At 40.6% G+C, this 25941-nt stretch overlaps 1 protein-coding gene across 8 annotated transcripts in view; it reads right to left on the bottom strand.

Annotated features, from left to right (window-relative positions):
• Window positions 1–25941, bottom strand: part of LOC136873912 (transcriptional repressor CTCF) — a 393845-nt gene that overhangs the window by 22987 nt on the left and 344917 nt on the right. For all 8 annotated transcript variants that reach the window (XM_067147244.2, XM_067147245.2, XM_067147243.2 and 5 more), the window contains 2 exons: window positions 21871–22008; window positions 13517–13631 (listed from right to left, as the gene is read on the bottom strand). In XM_067147244.2, the coding sequence (XP_067003345.1) occupies window positions 13517–13631; window positions 21871–22008 (253 nt within the window). The remainder of the gene's footprint in view (window positions 1–13516; window positions 13632–21870; window positions 22009–25941) is intronic.

Here is a 25941-nt window from a genome sequence, read left to right as displayed (position 1 = left end):
AGAATAATCTTCACTCTCGTCTGAATCAGTGTCATCTGAAGCTTCACCGAGGTTGATGTCGGACTGGTCTAATTCTAATTCCTTATGCATGGTGTTGTCACGCTCCCAGTATTCCTGCTCAGTGTCTTTTACGTGGTCGCAACATTTTTTTCCGTTTGTCTTGCGAATACTGTGCAAGCAATATCTTTTTTTTGTTTTTTTTTTTTTTGCTATTTGCTTTACGTCGCACCGACACAGATATGTCTTACGGCGACGATGGGACAGCGAAGGGCTAGGAATTAGAAGGAAGCGGCCGTGGCCTTAATTAAGGTACAGCCCCGGCATTTGCCTGGTGTGAAAATGGGAAACCACGGAAAACCATCTTCAGGGCTGCCGACAGTGGGGCTCGAACCCACGATCTCCCGATTACTGGATACTGGCCGCACTTAAGCGACTGCAGCTATCGAGCTCGGTACAAGCAATATCCGCAAAGAGCTTCCTTTTTGTCGAGTGTGTCTGCTGTCAAGTCACGAGTGATCTATAAGACAGAGAAATATTTCGTACAGAATAAGCATTTTTATTTATATTGGGAATAGGAGCGCCTCATTTATGAACAGTGAAGGCATTAGAGATACTATGGCACACATTTTATGCTAAAAAACTAATTATGCTGTATTACTATTAATTGAGATATATTCTTTTTTTTGCTAGGGGCTTTACGTCGCACCGACACAGATAGGTCTTATGGCGACGATGGGATAGGAAAGGCCTAGGAGTTGGAAGGAAGCGGCCGTGGCCTTAATTAAGGTACAGCCCCAGCATTTGCCTGGTGTGAAAATGGGAAACCACGGAAAACCATCTTCAGGGCTGCCGATAGTAGGATTCGAACCTACTATCTCCCGGATGCAAGCCCACAGCCACGCGCCTCTACGCGCACGGCCAACTCGCCCGGTGAGATATATTCTTATCACGGACCTCTCCTTTGATATCTCCCCAAACCGACTCAGTGTGATTGAGATCTGGATGATATGTTTCATATGTTCACTCATGGTATAAACACTTTCACGTGCCTAGCCTCGCAGTGGTCTCCCAGATTTAGAAGAGGACCTAGAAGCCATGCTCGTCACTTCAGTAATTTCAACTTAGCCCGCACGTAACAACACGCGCCGCTTGAGAGACGTTTTCACTTCAAAGCTAGCCTGGCGACTGGACCTGCTGTAGGAGTGGGGGGACGATAGCTCCCACCACTGCATGCGCAACCATTTCTCGCGCAGGACGCTTTCAACCAAAACGGACTATAGTATTGAAAGACAGAATGTAAAACTTGCACATCAGGTTTGCAGTAGTACTTCTTTATTGCACTTGTTGTTACTTGTGTAGCTTACACATTTGCTGTCGCACAGAAGTTACTTCATGAGCAGGAAGGCAGAAGGCTCAGAAGTATGTAATATTCAATGTATGTTATAACAGCAGGCCTATGCCTGATGGTTTATTTCTAGGGTTGCAATGCACTGCTGGCCACAGTGTAAATTTCGTACAAAGTTGTATTGTTTACATTACTGTAGATATCGAGATATTTCATTTCTCGGTATACCAGGCAAGGTGTTCACTGGCATCTTAGAAGTGAGGGTGCGATCAGTGTAAGTTGCATGAACATCAGTATGGTTTCAGACCACAGAGGTTGTCAGAATCAGGTTTTCAGTATGCACCAGGTAACTGAAAAAATGCTACGAGAGGAATAGACAGTTATGTTTCGTATATCTAGAGAAAGCATATGACAGAGCAGGTACAGAGGAAGAATATGTTCACCATACCGGGGAACTTTCCTTTGACAGAAATAGCTTTTTCTTGGAAAACAAAATTTGCTGCTTTTGGTATGGTTTTGTTAGAGTATAATTAACTTATTTGATCTTCGACTATGCAACTAAGCTAATGCAGTGAGTTCACAGTTGCAATCAACAATATTCTGTAAGAAGGAAATCAGGTTTTGGACAAAACTTACAATTATTTACAGTGGTCTGTTTTCAGACCAACTTTGCTTAATGGAAGTGAAAGCTTGGTGGATTCAGGATATCTTATTCATAAGTTAGAAGTAACTGACATGAAAGTAGCAAGAATGATTGCTGGTACAAACAGGTTCGAACATTGACAGGAGGGTACTCGGAGTGAGGAGATAAAGGATAAGTCAGGAATGAACTCAATGGATGAAGCTGTACTCATAAATCAGCTTCGGTGGTGGGGTCATGTGAGGCGAATGGAGGAGGATAGGTTACCTAGGAGAATAATGGACTCTGTTATGGAGGGTAAGAGAAGCAGAGGGAGATCAATACAATGATGGTTTGACTTGGTTTCTGAAGAGTTATAGACGCAAATAAGGCCACAGAACTAGTTACAAATAGAGGATTTTGGAGGTTGGTAGTTAATTCAGAGGCTTTTAGACTGAATGCTGAAAGGCATAACAGTCTGTAATGAAGATGCATGTATAATAATGTGAAGAGAGTGAATGAAGTGTAAAGCATTGATACTTTGTCATTATATGAATTTTTCATCTAAACAGTGTTATGTGGCTGACGATGTTTATAACATTCGAAACATGTACCACTTTTAACCAATAAGGTGCCTTAAGCAATTGAGCGTATTGACAAGGTGGAAAATAAAAAATATTTAGTTGTGAATCTGTGTAAGTGCGATACGGACGATGCTGATTTTATGTAATAAAACAATGTCGTATATTTCTGTTGAACCGTCGAACCGCATACACTGAACGTAATGGTAACAAACTAGAAAGAAATGACATGCGGCATTCAAGTTGTGCTAGGTAAATGATCCTCAAGTTCGAGCGACTTCAAGCCAGCGTGATACGGTATCGAACCCCCTCGAACGGTAAGGCGACCCCAACATGAAGTTGAAAAATGGGGCCTACTAACTGTGACATCATTTCACAGTTTTGGAGGCCTTGTTGACACCAGCTGTTCTCTTAAATAACTCGTTTAACTTACATCTGTGCGAAGTGTAGAGCGGTATCATTTTACCCATTTCTCGGTAAGCATTTTATACATATTTTTCCCTAACAGGCATTAGCATAAAGAAGTACCATGGCCTAATACGTATTTTGTGATGTCTGTATTATCTTATGATACACGTGCAACCATTTAAATATAAATATAAACATTCTTGCTTCATAGTAATATTCCTTTCCTCAGAAAATAAAATTTTCTATAGAACCACGACTATTATTACATTATTTATTGCAGATTCCACTTAGTCATCAGCTGAAATGGACAATTCAGTAAAAGGAGTAAGAATTTCAATCACACGGAAATCGAATAACTGATCAACTTGTAACACGTTTCCAATTAATTAAGCGAAATACCGGTAATGACGATGGTGATAGTAATAATAATAATAATAATAATAATAATAAGCTCGTAAATTCAGCAGCCGTAAATTCAAAGTCCCGATTCTCATCGTATTAAATCCATATAAAAATACCTCATTTATCACGTCACGAATTTCTTTTATTACCGCTTAATACGATCACATTTTTCCTAGCCCTGAAAATGTTATTTGTCATCCCTTGTGAAAGGAACAACTTGGTTAAGAAAGAGCCCTCGCTGCTGTATGAAAATGGGAAAAGGCCTTGAATTCACAGGATATGTTGCACCTTTGGGAATCAAGCAGTAAACTCAGGAATGTTTAGTTTGGCTTGCCGCTTAGCAGCGAGATTGCTGAATAACACAGTGAGCCTGTTTGTGCTTGTATATTTCTCATTCCATTCAGAAATTAAAAACTGATTTTGTGTTGAGTGGTACGGTGAAGGGTAGCGTATATTTGTTGCCTGGTAGCCTACACGTGGATTAAGAACACAATCGTCTGAAGTTGACTAGTGTGGTGTATACAGTAGAAGTCCACTATAGCGAGTACAGCATATAACGAGAACCCCGCTATAACGACACTTTTTGTCAGTCCCTTCAAAATTCGTATATTAAACTGTGTATTATCCTTCGGTTACAGCGAGAGCCCTATCACTGACACATCCGTTATTACGAGCGATTTTTTCCGTTACCGATATTTATGCATCCCAGCGATTATGTTGCATGTGATCGATCTCCTTCGGAATCGTTTCCTCACTATGTCCACTAGCGAGTTCTCTCGTCGAGATTCGAAGGCGATGTCGGAGTCGATTAGTAATACCCGTCAACTGCTGCTCCGTAAAGAAAATTCAAAATGAAAGAGAACTTTTTGCGTAATAAATGCGTAAATAACGTGTCCGATAACAGTTGTTAACTCGTTAAAAATAAAGGCTGAGGAAACGATCGCTTAATTTTAATGTTAAATACTGCAATAAGAATGGAATACACCTCAATGCATGGCAGCGTGCATCAATGATTTCAGAGGTTAGTTTCTATTTTCTTGCATCTGTTTAATTTCAGAAAGGCTATTATCGTATAAATTTATAGCGAGAAGGGTATTTTCTACTGGTGCTAGAAAAACGTAAGTATTCACGATATATATAGTATGGTTAAGTTAGGTCACTCTGTTTCAATAAGAAACAAAATGTTTGCCACAAAATGTGATCGATCATCTTTGGTACGGTATAGTTTTCTCGCTATGTGCATTTGCGAGCTCTCTCTCGTCGACATTCGAAGGCGATATTGGATTTGATTAGTAATACCCGTCGACTGCTGTTTTCTAAAGGAGATTCGAAATGAAAGAGGATAACTCGTTAAAAAGTAAAGGCTGAAGTAAACGGTTTCTTAATTTTAATGTCATATACTGAAATTAAGTTAAGAATGTGATACACCTCTAGATATGGCAGAGTACATCACTAATTTCAGAGGATAGTTAAATTTCGGAATGGCTATTCCCATGTCAGTTTTAGCGAGGAGGTTATCATTTCTCTACATGCGTTTGAAATATGTTCTCATGATACATATACGGTTAGGTTATGTGACGCCGTTTGAAGAAGAAAATGGAAATGTTTGCCACAGAAGCCTCTGGAGTGATAGGTACCGTATTTCTCCAAATCCAAGACAACATTTTATTCCTCAGAATATCGTGTGAAATATCAAGGGTCGTCTTGCATTCGCGGCCTTGGCAACTACCGTAGTAACCACGGTGCTACTTTTTCACACACACCACCCCCGTGCACACAACACTCGTTGACAATAAACGACCGTCTCTCTATTATACTTCGCTAGCCCGCGGCAACCGGTTGTTCAGTGCCTATGTGTAACGTCGCTGGATCTCGGGAAATTGTGAAGAGAGAATTACATAATATTACCCTCTCTACACAATCATTTCTCAAATCTGCACAATGGCATAAAAAATGCGAGCCTTCGAATTCTAAGAAAGGCCCTGGCTACTCAGTAGCAGAGTTATAGCGCGTCTACTGTATCTGACGCTTAGTAAAATTAAGTTTTATAGATAGCAGGAATATTTTAGTGATGGATCGTTGTACGGTACTGTAAAGATACGTGGAACAAGGTATTGCCGGCAAATTTTCAGCGGTTGCTCGTCGATATTATGATGACAGTTTTAAGTTAATATTATTAAACACTCGGAAATGTAGAATAATCGTGCAGCCGAAAGAAAATACGGCATAAGCCTAACTAAGGCCAATATTCGGCGTTAGCGTGAAGACAAGGATAGCTTAAAAATGCATACAGCATAAAAAGTTCATTCAGTGGTCCGCAATATGGACACTTTAAAGACGTCGCAGATGAAATTGTGAGGTATGTGCACAAAAAACGCAAGGGCGGAATTGCCATACCGCGGCGCAATAAGCTCGTTCGTTGACTTACAACGTCCTCAATTCGGCCTATTCATCGCTAGCCGCTGAAGTTGGCCGAAGCCGGCAAGTGAGACGTGCGTGTAGCGGCAGCCAGTTATACCTGATGCTGAGTGAAAGTAACAGTTTTATAGAAAGCAAGAAAATTATCCTGATGGATCGTCGTATTGTAGAGACGCGTGAAACAGATATTGCCGGCAAATTTTCAATGGGTTCTCTTCGATAACATGATGCCAATTATAAGTTAATGGTTATTAAACCCGCTGAAATAGAGAATAATTGTGCAGCCGAAAAATAATACGCCATAACTAAAGCCAATGTTCAGTGTCTGAAAATAGTCTAAAATGTGTGCTGTATAAGAAAGGCATTCGGAAAAACACGGTACTATAATTTTTCAGAATGAAATTAAACATACACTTTCACATAATATCATACATACATACATACATACATACATACATACATACATACATACATACATACATACATACATACATACATTATCATTATAAGACTGTTATGCCTTTCAGCGTTCACTCTGCAAGCCTCTGTGAATTTACTAAACGTCGCCACAATCTTAGATTTGCAACTAGTGTTGTGGCCTCATTTAGTTCTATACGTCTTACCTTTAAAAGGTTAGAAACCGAGTCTAACCATCATCGTCTTGGTCTCCCTCTACTTCCCTTACCCTCCATGGCAGAGTCCATTATTCTCCTAGGTAACCTATCCTCCTCCATTCGCCTCACATGACCCCACCACCAAAGCCGGTTTATGCGTACAGCTTCATCCATCGAGTTCATTATTAGCCTTTATCTCCTAATTCCGAGTGCCCTCCTGCCATTGTTCCCACCTGTGTGTACCAGAAATCATTCTTGCTACTTTCATGTCTGTTACTTCTAACATATGAATAAGATATCCTGAGTCCACCCAGCTTTCGCTCACGTAAAGCAAAGTTGGTCTGAAAACAGGCCGATGTAAGGATAGTTTCGTCTGGGAGCTGACTTCCTTCTTAGGGCCGGTTCCACCACCTACTGGTAAAGTAGCGCGTAAATTGCCCTCCTCCCCATGAGCTTTGCTGTTTGCAACACCACCAGAATGATTTCTTTTTACATTGACAAGATGTTCAAAATATTCCCCCCCATCTCTCCAGTGATTCCCTGGGATCTATTATAAGTTCACCTCAATTACTCAAAACACTGTTCATTTCCTTTTTCCCTCCCTTCCTAAGATTCTTTATTACTGTCCAGAAAGGTTTCCCTGCTGCTTGACCTAGCCTTTCCAGGTTATTACCAAAATCTTCCCATGACTTCTTTTTGGATTCAACAACTATTTGTTTCGCTTCTGATAAGCCTTCTTTTTACATTTACAGGCTGCTCTCACTTCATCATTCCACCAAGATGTTCGCCTTTTCTCATCTTTACACACAGTTGTTCCTAGGCATTCCCTTGCTGTTTCTATTACAGCATCCCTGTATGCCACCCATTCACTTTCTATATCCTGAACCTGCTTACTGTCTACTGTTCGAAACTTCTCACTAATCATACCCATGTACTTCTGTCTAAATTCCTCGTCCTGGAGATTTTCTACCCTTATTCGTTTGCAGACAGATTTCACTTTCTCTACCCTAGGCCTAGAGACACTTAGTTCACTACAGATCAGATGGTGGTCTGTATCATCGAAAAATCCGCTAAAAACGCGTACATTCCTAACAGATTTCCTGAATTCAAAGTCTGTTAAGATATAGTCTATTATGGATCTGGTACCCCTAGCCTCCCATGTGTAGCAGTGAACAGCCTTATGCTTGAAGAATTATTCGAAACAGCTAAACCCATATTAGCACAGAAGTCCAGCAAACGCTTCCCATTCGCATTAGCTTCCATATCTTCCCCACATTTACCAATCACCCTTTCGTATCCTTCAGTTCTATTCCCAACTCTGGCATTGAAATCGCCCATTAGCACTATTCTATCCTCGCTGTTGACCCTGACCACGATGTCACTCAATGCTTCATAAAACTTGTCAAATTCATCCTCATCTGCACCCTCGCATGGTGAATACACGGACACAATTCTTGTCCTAATTCCTCCAACTGACAAATCTACCCACATCATTCACTCATTTACGTGCCTAACAGAAACTATGTTGCGTGCAATGGTATTCCTGATGAAGAGTCCTACCCCAGACTCTGCCCTTCCCTTTCTAACAGCCGTCAAGTACACTTTATAATCTCCTATCTCTTCCTCGTTATCTCCCCTTACCCAAATATCACTTACTCCTAGCACATCCAGATGCATCCTCTTTGCTGACTCAGCCAGTTCTACTTTCTTTCTTCCATTAGCCCCATTAATATTGATAGCTCCCCATCGAATACCATTTCGTTCGCCAAGTTGTTTCCAAGGAGTCCCTCCCATAGGTCCGAGGTTTGCTTAAAATGTTCTGAGCTCGGTAAATTCATGAAGCAGGATGCTACCCTACTTGCACATAGTCCAAGTGAGGATCTCTCCTCTAACGGGTTATGGAGCACTGGTGAATTGTATAGTCCTAGCTGCCTGAGCACAAGGAGGGCCATGACTCAGAATATGTCCGAGATGCCCACTCCCATTCCATAGCAACTGGTATCCCACCTCTCAGGACCACTTATTAGGCCACTCAGCCGTTGCCCATGGTTCACGAACTAGGACGTGACTACGTAATATCAGATTTCGAAAAATAACAAACAAGTAAGCCATCCGCGAAAATGCAAGTTTTGTGCAAGCTGACTGTCGTTTCATAATGATTTTAGTGTATATGGGGGTTTCGCCGCCAACTTTTACAAAAATCGGATATAACGACAATCCGTTATAGCGAGTAAAATTTTTGCTGTTATAAATTCTCGCTATGACGGACTTCTACTGTATACAGTATGTCTTGTAACAGCCTAGTTATGGATTCAGAAAAAGCTGTAAAATTCCTGACTAATGAAGACGAAATTAAAATCTATCTGAAAGTGGACTGGCACCCGCATCTTTAAACTGCAGAGGTAGTGCAAAACTCGCACCTTCAAGTTTCAATTCAATTATTCACTTATCGCGTCACAAATTTTTGCTATTACCGCTTAGTATGATCACATTTTTCCTAGACTTGAAAATGTTACTGTATTTGTCATCCCTTCTGAATAAAACATGATTTCCAAGTCAGGTAAGAGCCATCGCCACACTTGTGTAATTACAGGAAAAGGCCTTCCTGAACTTCAAAGGACAAATTGCACTTTCAAGGAGCAACCCATTAACCTCAGGAATGTTCAGTTTTCTTGCCGATTAGCAGCGAGATTGCTGAATAGCAGAGTGAGCCTGTTTGTGCTTGTATTTTGCATTCCATTCAGATGGTAGAAATGTATCATGTGTTGAGCGGTACAGTGAAGTGTAGCTAAAATTTGTCGCGTGATACGGTACTCTATATCTGGATTAGGAACATAATCATGTGAAACTGACTAGCATGATGCATATTTGTCATGTAATGCCTAGTTATGGATACGGAACATGTTGTAAAATTCCTTAATAATGAAAGCTGCCTCTGTGGATCAGTGGTAGAGTGTCGGCCTCCGGATCCCAAGATAGCGGGTTCAAACCCGGCAGAGGTAGTCGGATTTTTGAAGGGTGGAAAAACGTCCATTCGACACTCCATGTCGTACGATGTTGACATGTAAAAGATCTCTGGTGACATATTTTGTGTTTACCAGACAAAATTCATTAAATCCCAGCCATAGACGCCCAAGAGAGTTTCGGTTTACTCGGTCTGCCATCTAGTAGACCTAGAGTAAAACGGAACGTCGAAATTGACGAGCAGACAGCCAGATGGCGTCAAATTGAAATGTCTGCACACGGTAGCTGAGGCCATACGATTATTATTATTATTATTATTATTATTATTATTATTATTATTATTATTATTCCTTAATAATGAAGACAAAATTAAAATCTGCCAGAAGTGGACGGGCATAAGCGTGCTGTCATGAATGTTGAAACTCGCACCTTCGAATTTTGACTCGACCAAATTCGTCTTAAGGCTGTGACCAGAAAATGTTTAATAACCCACTGCTCCAAATAAAGGACTCCTATTAACATTTGTTTTAGAAAGAGTGTGATCTGCAATAATATTTCAATTTTTTGTTCGCGCCTGTGCACAATTTTTCATACTTGTTGTCTGGTGTTTTTCACACCTTTCAGTGTACCGGTAGTTGTTATTTTATAATCCCCAGCAGAAAAGGTTTTCATATTTGTTTTCTTATGTTTTTCACACCATTTAATACTTTCCTCTCATCTTTAGAAATGGTAGATAGGCCTCGACACAAGTGTAATAGACTAATATAACTTGGAAACAATATTGTTTAACCCATGGGTAAATAATGCAAATATTGATTATTATTATTATTATTATTATTATTATTATTATTATTATTATTATTATTATTATTATTACTTGTGAGGTATAGCTATGAAGTGTTTATAGTGTTTATATCCATTTACATTAGTATTATTATTTACGTAGTTATGTCATGAAACATCTGCTGTATATATATTAATATGAGTTTATTTAATGTTAGAACATGTAATTAATAATATATAATTTATTATTACCTGTATATACGATGTATAATCCAATGTAACTTTGTGCAACACACTGTAATAAGTCCAGAACAACGCATGGTGCGACTAGAAGAAATTTACGAGAAAAACATGTTATGTCATATTCTTCTAGAAGCCTGGCCTGGTAACGTATGTAAAGAGGCAGTCTTGTGATTGAGAGGGGAGTTCTTTAATGAGACGTATGTGGAAGTAATGGTAGGTGAGTGAAGTCAAGTATGTGAATTGTGGGTTGGTAGTTGACATGCAACTGTTCCAAGCTCTCCTTATCCTTATCCTTATTCGTCGTAGTAGTGTTTTGTTTTATGATGGCAGCTTATTAGTTTGCGTGTGAATATGTGTAATTAATCTGTAAATAAACTAGTGTACACAACTGAAAGCATTTTGTGTGCGTCTTTGTGAATACAACAGCCTATAGTTTACACTGTACCCACGGATACACGATGTAAAATGCCCTCATGTCAGTAAAAATTGTATCTAGTGTTTCCATATCCCTGTTCGATAGTGTTTATTCGTATACTCATTAGTATGTTTTCTCGCTTAACACGTTCTCTTTCCTGTTCCCCTGCAGAAACGCTTAACAAGATTCTACTGTATATGTAATGAAGTCCCTCTAAGGGCCAGTACTACGACAGCCAGATAAAAGTGCGGTATAAATTTATTTGTCAGTTTGCACATTTATCTGGAAGTTCGGTTGAAAACGCGTACTACGACTTTCGTTTATGTGCAATCCGGGAGAATATTCTTGAGGTTAGCTATGCCGAAGTGGTAGAGGCAGTTAACGCTCTTATCTGGGACTTCACTCCTATCAGGGACACTACTGTAAGAATCAAGATGACTACAAATCAAGATGAATCTACATCTGCATGATGCTGTACGAAATTAAGTTCTTACAATGTAAACTATGTATATATTTATAAAGTATGCCATGCTTCCTGTCCAGCTATCACCGAATTCTTAAAGCTTTCCCAAGCTAGCAAGTTGTTGCTACTGATAATATGACTTGCACACAAGCAATATAACAGCGAGCTTCACGGGTAGCCATGGTCGTTAGGGCAAACATCGTTTACTGCAATGCAGTTTTTTGTGGGTTCGAGTCCCAAGAGTTAACATTTTTTTATCTTCTAAATGGTAGTCGGTAGGGTACTAGAGGTAATAATACACATTTCCTAATCATTAGAATGCATGTCAAAAGCGTGGGTTCTATTCCAAATCTATCCATGATGCACATATGGAGTAAAGGTATACGGCGTTGTTCATGGCTTTTCATCCGTCGAATGAGGATGTTAAAGAGGTTACGGTATATTTCTTTGACTTCATAACAACTTGCTACTAAGTATGTACACTAAAGTGAAATAAATGCTTGCCAGTTACAGTACTATTATGACATTGTATTGAAAAGAAACAAACTAACTGCTTACCGTATTCAATGAGTAAAAAATAAATTGAATTAATAATAAAATTAATGATCCTACGCTGCATCAGTGGCATTAATTACGAATATAAACTTTACTTTAGCCGTAACGCGCATCCTGGTAAACAGTACTAGACAAAACAGATACATAACCTGAATCTTAACTTTTGCGTCCAGGTTACAGTTTCAGTCTTTTTATTTTCTATAACAGTTTCAGTTTCGTTATATAGTTAGTTAATTTTAACATTTCTACGTATGTGTAGATTTCAGTCCTAATTATGTTTTTGACCTGAACTTCCACATTATAGCTTAATAAGTGTCTGATATTGGATTCTAGTAATGCAATTTCAAAAGCAATAGAGCTAAACGAACGAAAACACTAGGGAACACATATACCACCCTGCTAAATTTCATTATATTTTCAGTAACTTTATCACCAACCCAATAAAAATGTTACTACATCTTCCGCATTACAATAATGTCGTTAAAATCCGTTGGTAGTACGCAAGAAAATATTTAACTTCTAGTTTGCAAAACTGCAGCCTACATATCTGGCTGTTTACCTGAAAGTCGTAGTACAGGCCCTAAATGTTTTAATACAATCTAGGGCATTTCCTTCAAATATTTTCTCACATGTCTCCTTTTATGTCAATGAGATGAAAATATTCACATGTGCCATTGGTCTGCATACAGAGTGACTGGAATACCAATTACACACTATTAACGTACAATAGCAGGAACTTGGGCAGCAATGCACTGCGAGGTTTCATCCAAAATGTCTTAGTTCGGACTTGGTTTGCTGAAAAGCTCCATTCATTGGAGTCATAAAAGAGCAACTGGGAGAGAAGGAATTGTGCGTGGGTGAAACATTGTAGAAAGGTGTTATGTATTGGCTATAACAGAAGCCTGGTTCTTTCTAGACCAAAGGAATCAGGGATCTGCCATAATGTGATAGCAGTACCTGTACACATGTAAGATTATTTTGAAAAACTGGCATAGTTTGGTACTTGTCACACTTTCCAGTTTATTTGTAGAAATTAAAATCTCTGCCAACATTAAACTACCTGTGCATACAAAGCAAAATCTGAAATGACACCTTCACATTGTTGACCAATGTTACAGCCATTATGTTGGATACTATCTTATCCATAAGATAATAATGAATAAAATAATGAAAGTAGAAAATTTATTGATATTGAATTTTTTGATTCACAATATTGTAACTATTCTTGCTTATAACTCCGGAATTTCCTAGTAGTAGTTCAGGACATGAATAGCATAATTAGCACCTTCCAAGAATTTATCATAAATCTACATGGCGCAGCTGTGAGCTCGCATCCGGGAGATAGTGGGTTCGAACCCCACTGTTGGCAGCCCTGAAGATGGTTTTCCGTGGCTGCCCATTTTTACACCAGGCAAAAGCTGGAGCTGTACCTTAATTAAGGCCACGGCCGCTTCCTTCCCATTCCTAGGCCTTTTCTGTCCCAACGTCGCCATAAGACCTATCTGTGTTGGTGCGACGTAAAACAAATAGGAAAAAATCTACATGGCATGTAATCGAAAGATTTCAACAACCTTCCAGCATGTTAAAGTCCTCAGAAAATTTAACAATCTAGATAACTCTTTACTGAAAGATCTTGTATCATAAAAATAGAGCAAATTAATATCTAAGAGAAAGTAAACAGAATCTCCACCAAGTAATATACTAACCTCCTAAGAGATTTTCGTCTTCACTCTCCTCTTGTAGGCTAGAAACGTTGTGTCCTATAGTATGAGAAGGATCTCCTGTTACAACTGCCACTGCTTGTTCTCCACCATCCCCATCCTGAAATAAGTAACATATAATGTAATTAGCATGGATATATATGGTTCCTAGAGTAATTATGCAATCAGTTAAAGGAAATAATGTCATGTTCAATATCTATATAAAATATATATAAAGAGTTTAGTGTGTAGCTTAGCCATAAATTGTTAAAAATTGGTATTTCTGTGTTGGTAATATCAGGAGTAAGAAAGAAATGTAATTTTTACATTTCTGTCTATCTGTCTATCTATCTGTATGTACGTACGTACGTATTCATGTGCGTCACGAGAAAATGACTGAATATTAATTTTATGAAAATTGGTGTTTAAGGTCATTGGAGATAGCATTACAATCCAGGCTGTAGCAGTTGTATTCATGATGGGTGAAAGAGTAGTTAACAGGACTAGAAATTAATTTCCAAGTATCTCTATTAATATTGCTCCTATCAATAAGTGCTACATAACAAAAGTTACCATATATAAAAATAAAGCTTTCTACTCTATGTACAGTAACAATTGATCCTACAATGAATAATACAGCAAATATTCATAATTTACATTTTTAACTCGCTATCGTACCTGTCAATAAATCAAGCAGAGAAATTGTTCCACCTAATCGGTAGGGCTGGTTTACACGGGTAGAGTAGCGAGGTGAGTAAAGTGGATAGTAGAGCTACTAGCATCGTGTAAACGACTGGGATAGTAGCAAGTAGAGTAGAGTAGCTAGTACGCAGTAGAGTAGAGTGGGTTTCCGCTGTGGTAAAGTAACTCTACCACTATCCTACCCCCTCCACCGGAAGCGAGCTCCGAGAGCTGGCGGAGAAAGCCGAGGATGCTCGATTTTTCAGTTGGCGCGTCATTCGCCTATTCCATGTGTGTACTGACGGTATTCCGCTGAGTAAACTGAGCAATTTTGTGCGTTTATTTGGTGCAAAATCAAGTGTACGGAAGAAGAAACATGTAAATTTGTAGAACTGACAGTGAAAAAAGAATGTTTATGGAACATAAACAGCATTATTTACAGAAACTAAAATATGAGACGGGCGGCGGAAGAGGACTTGATTACGAAAATGGGTAAAGAGGGTTTTGGTTTTATGGAACTTAAACAGATTTTTTTTTTTTTTAATACGATGTACCTACAACCAAGAACTGACGAAAATTCATAAATCCAAGAAGTCTGGAGGTGGTGCCGCCAACATCTACACTCCCTCTCTTAAGTGGTTTAGTAAAGTATAATTTGCAAGGTAATACTGAAAGCCGTCCACCTGTGTGGTGTGGTTAGTGTGATTAGCTGCCACCCCATGTGAATGAGAACCTTCTTGTTTTCCTCTGTGTCTCTCCCTCTCTATCTTCTGTTACGGTTTCCAACTCCTGACAATCATCTACTGAATCTCTGAATTCCTTACTAAATAGGTTTGCTTTTTCAGTATCTGTTAAATAGTGTCCACCCCCTTCTCCCACCATTGTAGGTATTTGGATTCCTTTTCCTTTTTGATTCCTGATATATGAATACAGTTTTTTCCATTTCCCTTTGTGATCATTACCCTCTTGAAGTATGCCATTCATATAATTCTCTTTTGCATCGTTTTTCACTCTATTCAGTTCCCTCATTAGCTGTTTTCTAGTTTCTCTACTCTCCCTACCCTCTTTGATTTTTCTGTTTACTATTCTACATTTTCTTTTTAATTTTCTTATTTCCCTTGAGTTCATGTTGCGTTGCAATCATTCTTCAATCCTCTTGTAGTTCTTGTGTTGATTAAGTTGAATATCGAGAATGTTCTACGGCTGATATACTTGGATTGGTATGTTATAAGAACTCTTGTCATTAAAATTTGAAAATTGAGTACTGTGCAATTTAACTGTTGATGTAGTCAGGTAAGATTTATATACACAGCAAGATAGGGTTTAATTTTAGAGCAGATGGTGGTGACACTTCTCTTGTCTATGCACGTTATATGGTTGTTATTGTTGTTGCTATGGAGGTTGTGTACCGATATGTTTGGAGATTTGTTTTAATGGACGTTTTTAAAATATACCATGTTTTAATGTGTTTAATGTGCTATATTTTTTAGTGTCTTATGATGTGGCATATACATTTTAATGTGTTTATGTACTCATGTCCATGCTCAATCAATAGGTTTTAGTTTATTCTAACCATCACCACTTTTAATCAGAGATATTTTAACGCAACATACTGCAATATATTTTACTACCATTTTTCATTAGACATCCGGATGCTCTTACGTAACATCTTTGTAATTTTGTCCTATGACTGTAAGTTTGTGTGCTAGCTGATGATGGCCAAGATAGGTCGAAACTGGTACTAGTGCAATAATTCATTCACAATAAATGTATTGATCGGTGAAACATTTTTCTTGTCTATTACATTTTCCGCACATTTCGTCATATCATCAATGACGAAAGAGCAACCAACATTTTCTCCAATTTTAGAAACATCCGTGAAGATATGTCTCGCAGCTGGATATTGGCGAACGAAGTCCTGGAAATGCCTCCGATAAACGGAGGAATCCATGTTCACCTTGGGTCCACGCAGCAGATTTAGACGTATATCCAGTCGCGGAACCAACCACGGAGGTACCTCGCTAAGAGTTTGTTTACGACAATCACCGATATCAATATTCAAATCATGACACAATCTATCAATCTGAAACCCAACCGGCTGTGTGTCATGTGGCCGGTCTTGGCACCGCTGGTGGTATTGGGTATGATAGATGCATTGATAGCTTGGATGTAGCGGCATTTCACAAATTTTGCCAGCGTACGTGAGGAGTAACTGCTGCCTCCTTATCCGTAAAGTTGGAACTCCCGCTTCAGCGAGTAGGCTGGGAATGGGGTTAGTACGGAAAGCACCCGTTGCCAACGTTACTCCACTATGGTGAATACTGTCTAAAAGGCTCAGCGTAGATTTTGATGCTGAGCCATGAGCCGCACTTCCATAGTCAATCCGGAAGAGGACCGTAGCCGTGTAAAATCGTAGCAGTACCGCACGGTCAGCCCCCCACGAAGTGCCGCTGAGAAACTTAAGCATGTTAAGTCTCTTCATGCCGGCAACCTTCAACTGACGGATGTGGGGCTGCCACGTAAGTCTCTTATCAAAATGGAGAACCAGGAATCTGCAGGTGTCAACCACTGGTAAGACACAGTTTCGAAAGCGGGGCTCTGGTTCGGGATGCACAGGCAGACGTTGACAGAAGTGTACAATGGAGGTTTTGGCTGCTGAAAATCGAAAACCGTGTTGCAGGGTTCATATGTCGACTCGATTAATAGCTTGCTGTAGCTGTCTCTCAGCAAACACCACCCTTCCGGAGCTGTAATGTAGAGCTAAGTTGTCTACATACAGCGAAGGAATGACTGTGGACCCAGCAGCGGCAACTATGCCGTTGATGGCGATTGCGAACAGTGTGACACTCAGTACCAATCTCTGAGGTACTCCATTTTCCTGAACGTAATATTGAGAAAATGCATTCCCTACTCAGAATCGAAAGAGACGGAGGGACATCAAGTTCTCAATAAACGTTGGCAAATTTCCCCGAAATCCCCACTGGTGTAGTGTTGAGAGAATCCCATATCGCCAGGTAGTGTCGTAAGCTTTCTCCAGGTCAAAAAACCGGCAACTAGGTGTTCCTTCCGGAGAAAGGCCTCCTGAATGGCACTCTCCAGTCTGACCAGATGATCAGTGGCAGACCGATGAGAGCGAAAACCACACTGGTAATTAGACAAGAGACCCTCCTTTTCCATGGCCCACACAAGACGCCGGTTAATCATCCTTTCAAATAGCTTACAGAGGCCATTTGTAATGCATATTGGCCTATAACTATCCAGAAGTTTTGGATCCTTACCTGGCATGGGAATTGCTATCACAATTCCCTCACGCCATTGAGATGGAAACACTCCCTCACTCCATATTCTGTTGAATAGGGTGAGGGTATCCTTGAGACATCTGTCATTTGATTATGGATTTTGTCCGGTCCAGGAGCCGTATCTTTGCATAGCGCGAGTGCACTCCACAACTCCCACTCCGTGAAGGGCACGTTGTAGGGATGCGAAGCACTAGAAGCAGAAGAGAGATGGTGTGTCTCTGCTTCGCGCTTGACTGGAAGAAATGCAGAGTCGTATCTTTTAGAGCTGGACGTACCTGCGAAATGGGACGCGATGTGGTTGCAATGACTGAAGGAATCGTAACTATATCTCCATTAATGGAGATTCCGGGTACTGAGGGCACATTCTGTACTCCGACAATACGACGGAGTTTTGTCCACACTTGTGATGACGGAGTATGTGCTGTGATGGATGACACATACTTTTCCTACGTAGCTTTCTTACTTTCCCAAATCAAAAAGCAGGCCTTCACGCGCATACGCTTAAAGTGATATGACTGGCCACCGTACGATTCCGATGATAATGCTTAAAAGCCCGTCGGCAATCACGTATGGACGCTGCAATTTCGTCCGTCCACCATGGGACATGTTTCCGACGACGAATACCGGATGAGGAAGGAATTGTTTCCTCCGCAGCAGCCAAAATTCCAGTAGTAATGGAAGAAACGTGGTCGTCAACAGACTCCAGCATATCATCAGCCATCACTACGCGTTTCAAAAATTCTGGCCAATTTGCCCGCCGAAGTAACCAGCGCTTGGGTACTTCGGACTGTCTTTGATTCAAGAGAGAAATAATTATTGGGAAGTGGTCACTATCACAGAGGTCGTCGTGTACTTGCCACCGTAGCAGGGGAACTAGCGCACGGCTGCACAAAGTGACATCTAGGTGTGAGAATGTACCATGTGCGCTGCTGAAATGGGTCGGTTCCCCTGTATTAAGCACGCAAAGATCAAACAGGTTGATCATTCGCTCGAGCATCCTCCCCCGAGCACAGGAAGACGGAGAACCCCATAGTATGTTACGGGCATTCACATCTCCCAGCATGACGAAAGGAGGCGGCAACTGAGTGATCAAATCTTGTAGTGCACGAATTTCAAGGTCGTAATCCGGTGGAATGTACACGTTGCAAACCGTTCCCATTACTGGCAAGGGAATGCGAACTGCAACTGCATCTAGCTGAGTACGGAGCGGTACTTCTTCGCTGAAGATGTCGGAGCAAACTAGGGTACAAACGCCCCCAGTTACCGTGCCATCCACAGCTAATCTGTCTTTGGAATAAAGATGATATCCTCTCATAGTCGTTTCGTGTCCAGGTCTAAAACGAGATTCCTGTGGACAGACTATGGAGGCCGCATAAACGGATATCAATTGATGTAACTCAGCTAGGCGACAGTGATAACTACTGCAGTTCCACTGCAATAGTGCCATTGTGTAGATAGGTAAAGCCTCGAATTTAGACCAATTTCTTGCCCTTCGTTCGGTCCATTACCTGCCAGGTTCCGCCGTCTTTGTTGGTATCGTTATTGTCACAATCACCATCCATGACAATGAGAGGTTCAGTCTCCATTGTCTCCTTAGAAGAAGGAGACACGATGACTGGACCCTCCGCGGACAGTGATCTCATTGTTCGGGAACAGTGGGCCTTCTTCCTGGGAGAACTAGGTTCTCTAGAAAGTGATTGAACAAGAAGGCGTCGGGGCTTCTCGCTCTTGCCCACCGTTTCTTTTTTGGAGGAGAGCCGGCAGATGGCTTGCCGGATTTTTTCGGGGATCCAGTGGACCCCGACTGAGATGGAGAAGGCTTCTTCTCCAATTTCTTAAGGGAGCTCCGTGGCTTCTCCTCCTTCATGATCTGGACATTCGAAGGAGAGCTGGACTTTCCAGCCCTATTTGGGGAAGTCTGGAAGTCTTTCCCCCCCCCACCCTGTTGGGGGAGGACTTCCCAGCCGAATGTTCCTGGGTAGGGCCCTTCCCAGGCAACGTCGACAGTAACGCTTTTTTCGGTGCTTCACGATTTGAATCTCCAATTTAATTAGTTATTGGAATTTGTTGCTGGCTTTGACTTTTCGATGCATTTTCAGTACTGGTGTTCTGTACAAAACTCTGTGGAGTGATCCGCACGTTTGCGACCTTTTCAGCGAAGGAGATGGAGAACTCCGGAGCAGCCATGGACTTGAACTTCCTCCGGGTGTCTGGATAAGATAGCTTATCCAGCGCTTTTATCTCCTGGATCTTCTTCTCCCTCTTGAATGTGGGGCACTCCTTGGAGATTGGAGCATGTGTACCCGGGCAGTTGACGCACACAGGTGGGTGTGTGCATTCAACCCCAACATGCTCGCACTTCCCAAACATTTTGCAGTTCGTCGAACCTGTACATCGCAATGAGGTGTGGCCAAACTTTTGACGGTTATAGCACCTCATTGGTGCCGGAATATATGGACGAACAGTCAGACGTTACATTGCCACTTTTATCCGTTCAGGTACGGTCTGGGCGTCGAAGGTAAGGATGAAAGCACCCGTATCGAGAAACTTATCACTCACATGCCTTTTCAACCTCTTCACGTCGCTTACACCCCGACGTGCTAGGTACCGGATCATCGTATCATCGGAAGACTTAACCAAATCCCTGTGGAATATAACTCCCTTGCAGGAGTTAAGGGTTTGGTGCTTCTCGATTTTCACCTCTACCTTTCCGAATAACTTGGCTTTAAGTAGCCGTCTGGACTGTTCAGCCGTAGATGTCTTGATAAGTACGGATCCATCGCGGAACTTGCGCATCTCGTCGACTTCACCAGCAACAATTTATTCGATGGAATTGCTGACGTTCATCAAGAATTCTCTTACCATCGACCCTGGAAGCAACCAGGAATCGAGGAAGACGTTCGGCACTTACATAATTCACTGGAACTGGAGTATACTGCTTTTGTTTCTTAGCAATCTTAGGCGCTGTTTTTTGAAGGGTGCCACCCTTTGGAACAGAAGAATTAGAAGAGAGAGGTTCCGTTTTTGGTCCCACGAGTACTCTGGAAATATGAGGTCGACCTTTGGCAGAGCCAAGGAGATGTACTGAAGGCAAGGCTATTTACTCCAGAGGGCGCCTGGTATCTGGAGGGGGTCGCTTGGAACTACGCTCCCAGTAGCCATGCATCACCTCGCCACAACCCGAAACTTGTGATTGGGGGAGGATAAAACCTCCGTACTAACCTAATCTAAAACCTCCGTACTAACCTAATCTACCTGAGGCAGAGAGGGTGGCCAGACAGGAAGAGGAATGAAATTTAAGAAGGTGAGAATAGAAGGGTAGGAATAGTGATGAAGAATAAAGAGCACAGACACCTCTCAAGCAACTCGGGGGACACCTTGTTAGTCTGGCCCTACACCGAGGCCAATCCAGCATGGGTAACCCTAAGCTGGCACAGCCCTCGGGATCAACAAGCACACAAGCCCCCACACTGACGTCAAGGTCATAGTGTCCCTAGGGGGGGGGGTGTCAAGCTGCCACTGTGAAATGGATCGCTTGTAGAACAATTTTCTTGCCCACTTCTTTCCTGGCATACAACAAGCAAACACTAGGGGCTTACGATACAATCGCTAAAACATTTTATTGTCCCAAGATCAAGAGGCTGCAACACGCTGGTACAATCTCGGGGAAAAACGCACAACTTCTCTCGGATTCCATATCATCTAAATTTAATGCTACTATGCCGCTGGTTATTGCCTATCTTATTCTACTCCAAACCTCTTCACGCATGAGTTCTGTTAAGTCATGTCTGTGCTCATAAAACTTGCTTTTCTCTTTCCACAGCTTATTTAAAAGTCAACGCACTACAGGGTTGTGGTCTGAATTCACGTCTGCGCCTGGGTAAAATTAGGTATCTTTACTGATATTACAACACTGCCTATTTCTTAAACTGACGAAACAGAGAAATACTGTATTGCAATTTGTTCAAGGAAATCACTGTTAATATTGTTTATATGTATATTATCAACTATTCGAAGTACCTCTTAAAATTTCTTACTTTCATACACATATTGTTATGTAAGGCCACAAAACCCGTTACACATGGTCTTATCAAGTTATTCCCCAGTACAGTAATATTTCACATCTTTATAGTGTGATCTGTCAGCATTTTCCCCAGTGTTGTCACCAAAAATTACTTGAAGTAAGCCATCAGATGGTATCATAATTCTAAAAATGACAAAAATGGACAGACATCGAGTTCTTTCCCTGGATCTTCATACAACACACAAGAAAGCAATGAACTTGTTCTTCTCTCTCTCTCGTTTTTTATTTTTTTATTTTTTTTTACTGTGTGATTTCCTTCCACTCTTGGCAATTGATTGTCAATTTATGTATGTTACCTGAAGCTGGATGACTTCGAGAACAACATACTGCTGCCCATCTTGACCTTCAACTGCCATCATTTCTCCATCAGTATCTTCATCCTCATCATCTTCATCCTGGCCAGCCATGACCTCAACTTGCTGACCATCTATGATCTAGAATAAATAAAATATACCATTGTTACCTGATAATTAGCAAAATCACAACTACAATTTCAGTTAAAACAAAATGAATCAAATACACTGTCACTATAAAAAAAAAACACACTAGGGCAGAGAGAAAGAGTACATGGGGATATTGGTAATTCACCTGTCAAATGTAGTAATTTTTTAAATAAATAGACACATATTACATGCATTATCTGTTTTATATAAAATATGCAATCGAAACCAGTTAGAATGACTCCAAAGGTACTGCCTACTAACATGTCAGCAAAATATACTACTGTGAAATAAGAAAGGAAAGATGTAGCAACAACGTAAATTGATGAGTAACGTCGCACACGGTCTTGGCTAATAAATGAGATGTTCTCTCTATCCTTCCAAATTATAGAAATTGTTGAGTATGATACACCCCAATTCCCTCACACTACTGACGTATGTTTACTCATTTTGCAATCACCATATATGTGTGACTTTTCTTCAATATATAAAGGCAAAATCACATGCGGGTTTCAAAATATATTTTAATGTATTATGGTATATACGATCACGAAGACTCTCCAGGAGTAAAGGCACCACCACCTGGACCAACGATGGTATTAAGAATATGGACAGTTCTCGTATTCTAGTGCGTCACGAAAATTCTAAAAATCATGTTACATCCAATGTTTCTATAGCGTGTTTTGGAAAAACCAGAATAGACTTCTCATTAAGTGACGCACTTAAAAACCCTACAAGGAAATGCAACGAAGTTGTGAAAAGGAAAAGATCGATGAATTGAAGTACAAGTAGGCACAACACAACTTCTGGCTGATCTTCATATACAGTATTTTCATGTAATATTTGAAAACATTTATTGCTACTATTCTTGTTGTTTGGGTCATCAGCCCATAAACTGATTTGATGCAGCTCTCCATGCCACCCTATCATGTACTAACCTTTTCATCTCTACGTGAATACTACATCCTACATCTACTCTATAATCTGTTTGTCACATTCATACCTTGGTCTACCCCTGCCAGTTTTGCTGTCTACACTTTCCTAAAAAAAATAACTGATCTTAAAATTTTGCCAAATCATTCTCCTCTCAGCAATTTGACTCAGTATCTCTTCGTTCGTGATTTGATAACCTTCAGCATTTTCCCATAAAACCACATTTCAAAAACTTCTACCCTCTTCCTTTCTGAGCTAGTTATCATACAGGTTTCACTTCCACAGAATGCCACGCTGCAGACAAAAGTCTTCAAAAACATCTTCCTAATTCTTATATCAATGTTCTAAGTGAGCAAATTTCTTTTCTTAAGAAAGGCCTTTCTTGTTCGTGCTAGTCTGCATTTTATGTCCTCATTTCTTCTGCCATCATTGGTTATTCTACTACCCAAGTAACAATATTCATCTACTTTCCTTAAGACATTTCCTAATCTAACATTACCTGATTTCAGTTGACTGAACTCCATTAATTTTGATTTGAATTTATTTATTTTCATATTGTACTCTTCCAAGAATGTGTCCAAACCATTCAGCAATTTCCCCAGATCTTGTGCAGACTCAGATAGAATAACATCATCGACAAATGTCCGAGTTTTGATTTCCACTCCTGGATTGTGATTCCTTTTCCATATTCCTCTTTGATTTCCTTTAGTGCCTGTTCTATGTAAACAATGAAAAGGAGAGGGAGCAAACTGCAGCCTTGCTACACTCCTTTCTGGATTGTTTTTCCTTCTTCTTTTTCTTCTTCAAAGCCCTCAATTCTTATCACTACAGACTGATTTTTGTACAGATTGTACTGTAGATAATTCTTCTTTCTTGATATCTGAACCCGATCACCTTCAGAATCTCAAATAGCTTGGTCCAATCAACATTATCAACTGCCTTTTCTAGATAAACGAATGCTGTGTACATGGGCTTGTCTTTCTTATTCTATCCACTAAGATCAAACAAAGTCAGGATTGCTTCACATGTTCCTACATTTCTTCTGAAGCCAAACTGATTTTCTCCCAACTCAGCTTCAACCTGGTCTTTCCATTCTTCTCTTCTATTGAGTCCACTTCCAGTTCCATTCTGATGTCATCGTTCTTACATGGTCCTAGCGTGGTGTTCATAGTTCACAGAAACTTCATTTCACATGCTTGCAATTTACTAACTTCTCTCTCTTTCACCGTACATGTATCTAGACTGTATGTGAGGATGGGCACAAAGCAGAGTCATTTTGGTTCTCATGGGCACTCCGTTATCCAAAAGAACGGCTTACGAGGTTATAGAAGTTGGAACTGGTAGCCACTCTGTTTACTATTTATTTATCAGCAGTATCCCTCCTGGAAATCATACAGCTAAGGTATTTGAATACCTGAATACATGTTTTTACTTTCAAGCTTTATGTGGCAGCCAGTACCTCTCCTACTCATTTTAAGTGCAACCGTTTTTGTTGTGCTAACTTTCATCTGACACAGTTTGAATACTGTTACCCATTCATCTAGCTTACCTCTACCTCTGTCTCTCCCCAGATGACTACATCATCAGCAAACACCAGTGTGCATAGTCCTCTATCTCGTTTTCTTTTCAGATTTTTTAGAATGACAGTAATGAATAGCAATGGTGAGTGTGTGCTCCCTTATTGGACACATGGTGTGGTATTAAAACATTCTGAATAGCCACCCTCAACATGCACACAGCTGCTACAGTTGTAGTACAGCATCTGGACCTTGCCTATGAGAGATTCAGGCACTCCCGAGTTCTCTGCGGCACTTCCATATGACTGGTCTAGGCACCCTATCAAATGCCTTTCCTAAGTCTAAGAATACCACAGTTAGGTCTTTCCCTTTCTCCCAGGGCTGTTCCATTAACATCCTTAGGGTGAAGATCAGGTCCATTGTTCTTCTATTGGCTCTAAATCTAAATACATACTTTCTTCTTCCAGAACAGATTCTATCACTGCTCGCAGTCTCGGCAGCCCTGAAAATGGTTTTCCGTGGTTTCCCATTTTCACACCAGGCAAATGCTGGGGCTGTACCTTAATTAAGGCCACGGCCACTTCCTTCCCACTCCTAGCCCTTTCCTATCCCTTCGTCGCCATAAGACCTATCTGTGTCGGTGCGACGTAAAGCAACTAGCAAAAAAAAAAATGCTCGCAGTCTGGTTACAATTTTATTTTATTTTCATTATTTTCAGCCCATGGGAGACTTTACTACAAGGATAGAGGAAGACTGTCAAGGAAGTAGGAAACTACTATGCAAAATAGTAAACAGTAAAAGAAATGAAAATATAAACATCCTTGCACTGGAAACAGATGATGGTAGCTTAATACAAACAGAGGAACGGATCAGGGATAAAATGAAGAAGTACTTCAACATGCTGTTAAATAGAGATGGGGGCAACACCACCACCAATGATCATAATGTAGATAAAGCCAAAAACAACAAATACCCATTAACATGGCTTGAGGTAGAAAAATCACTAAAGAGCATGCAAAATGGGAAGTCGCCAGGCTTTGATGATCTCAGCTCAGACATGATAAATGCAGCTGGAAAACCAGGCTTGAATTGGCTATATAGAGTGTTATCAGTGACTTGAGAAAGTAACAAAATTCCAGAAGATTGGAGTAAAGGAGTCATCATCCCACTGTTCAAAAAGGGCAACCGATGGAAATGTGGAAATTACAGAAGCATCACGCTGTTGTCACACTCACTGAAGCTGCTGGAAAAGATCATAGAAACAAGACTTAAGATGATAGTGGAACCTTTGCTTGAGGAAGAACAACACGGGTTCAGGAAAGGTCGAAGTACTGTGGATCTTATCTTTGCAGTAAAGATGCTGACAGAAAAGTACTGGGAATACGGAAGAAATCTTGTGATTGCATTTGTGGACATTGAAAAAGCACATGATAGTGTTCCTCGAAACAAGATATGGGAATGCCTGGAAGACCTAAAC

The sequence above is a fragment of the Anabrus simplex genome, chromosome 5 (genome assembly GCF_040414725.1).
Source record: "Anabrus simplex isolate iqAnaSimp1 chromosome 5, ASM4041472v1, whole genome shotgun sequence".
Lineage (NCBI taxonomy): Eukaryota > Metazoa > Arthropoda > Insecta > Orthoptera > Tettigoniidae > Anabrus > Anabrus simplex.
This window is presented reverse-complemented; position numbering and strand designations above follow the sequence as displayed.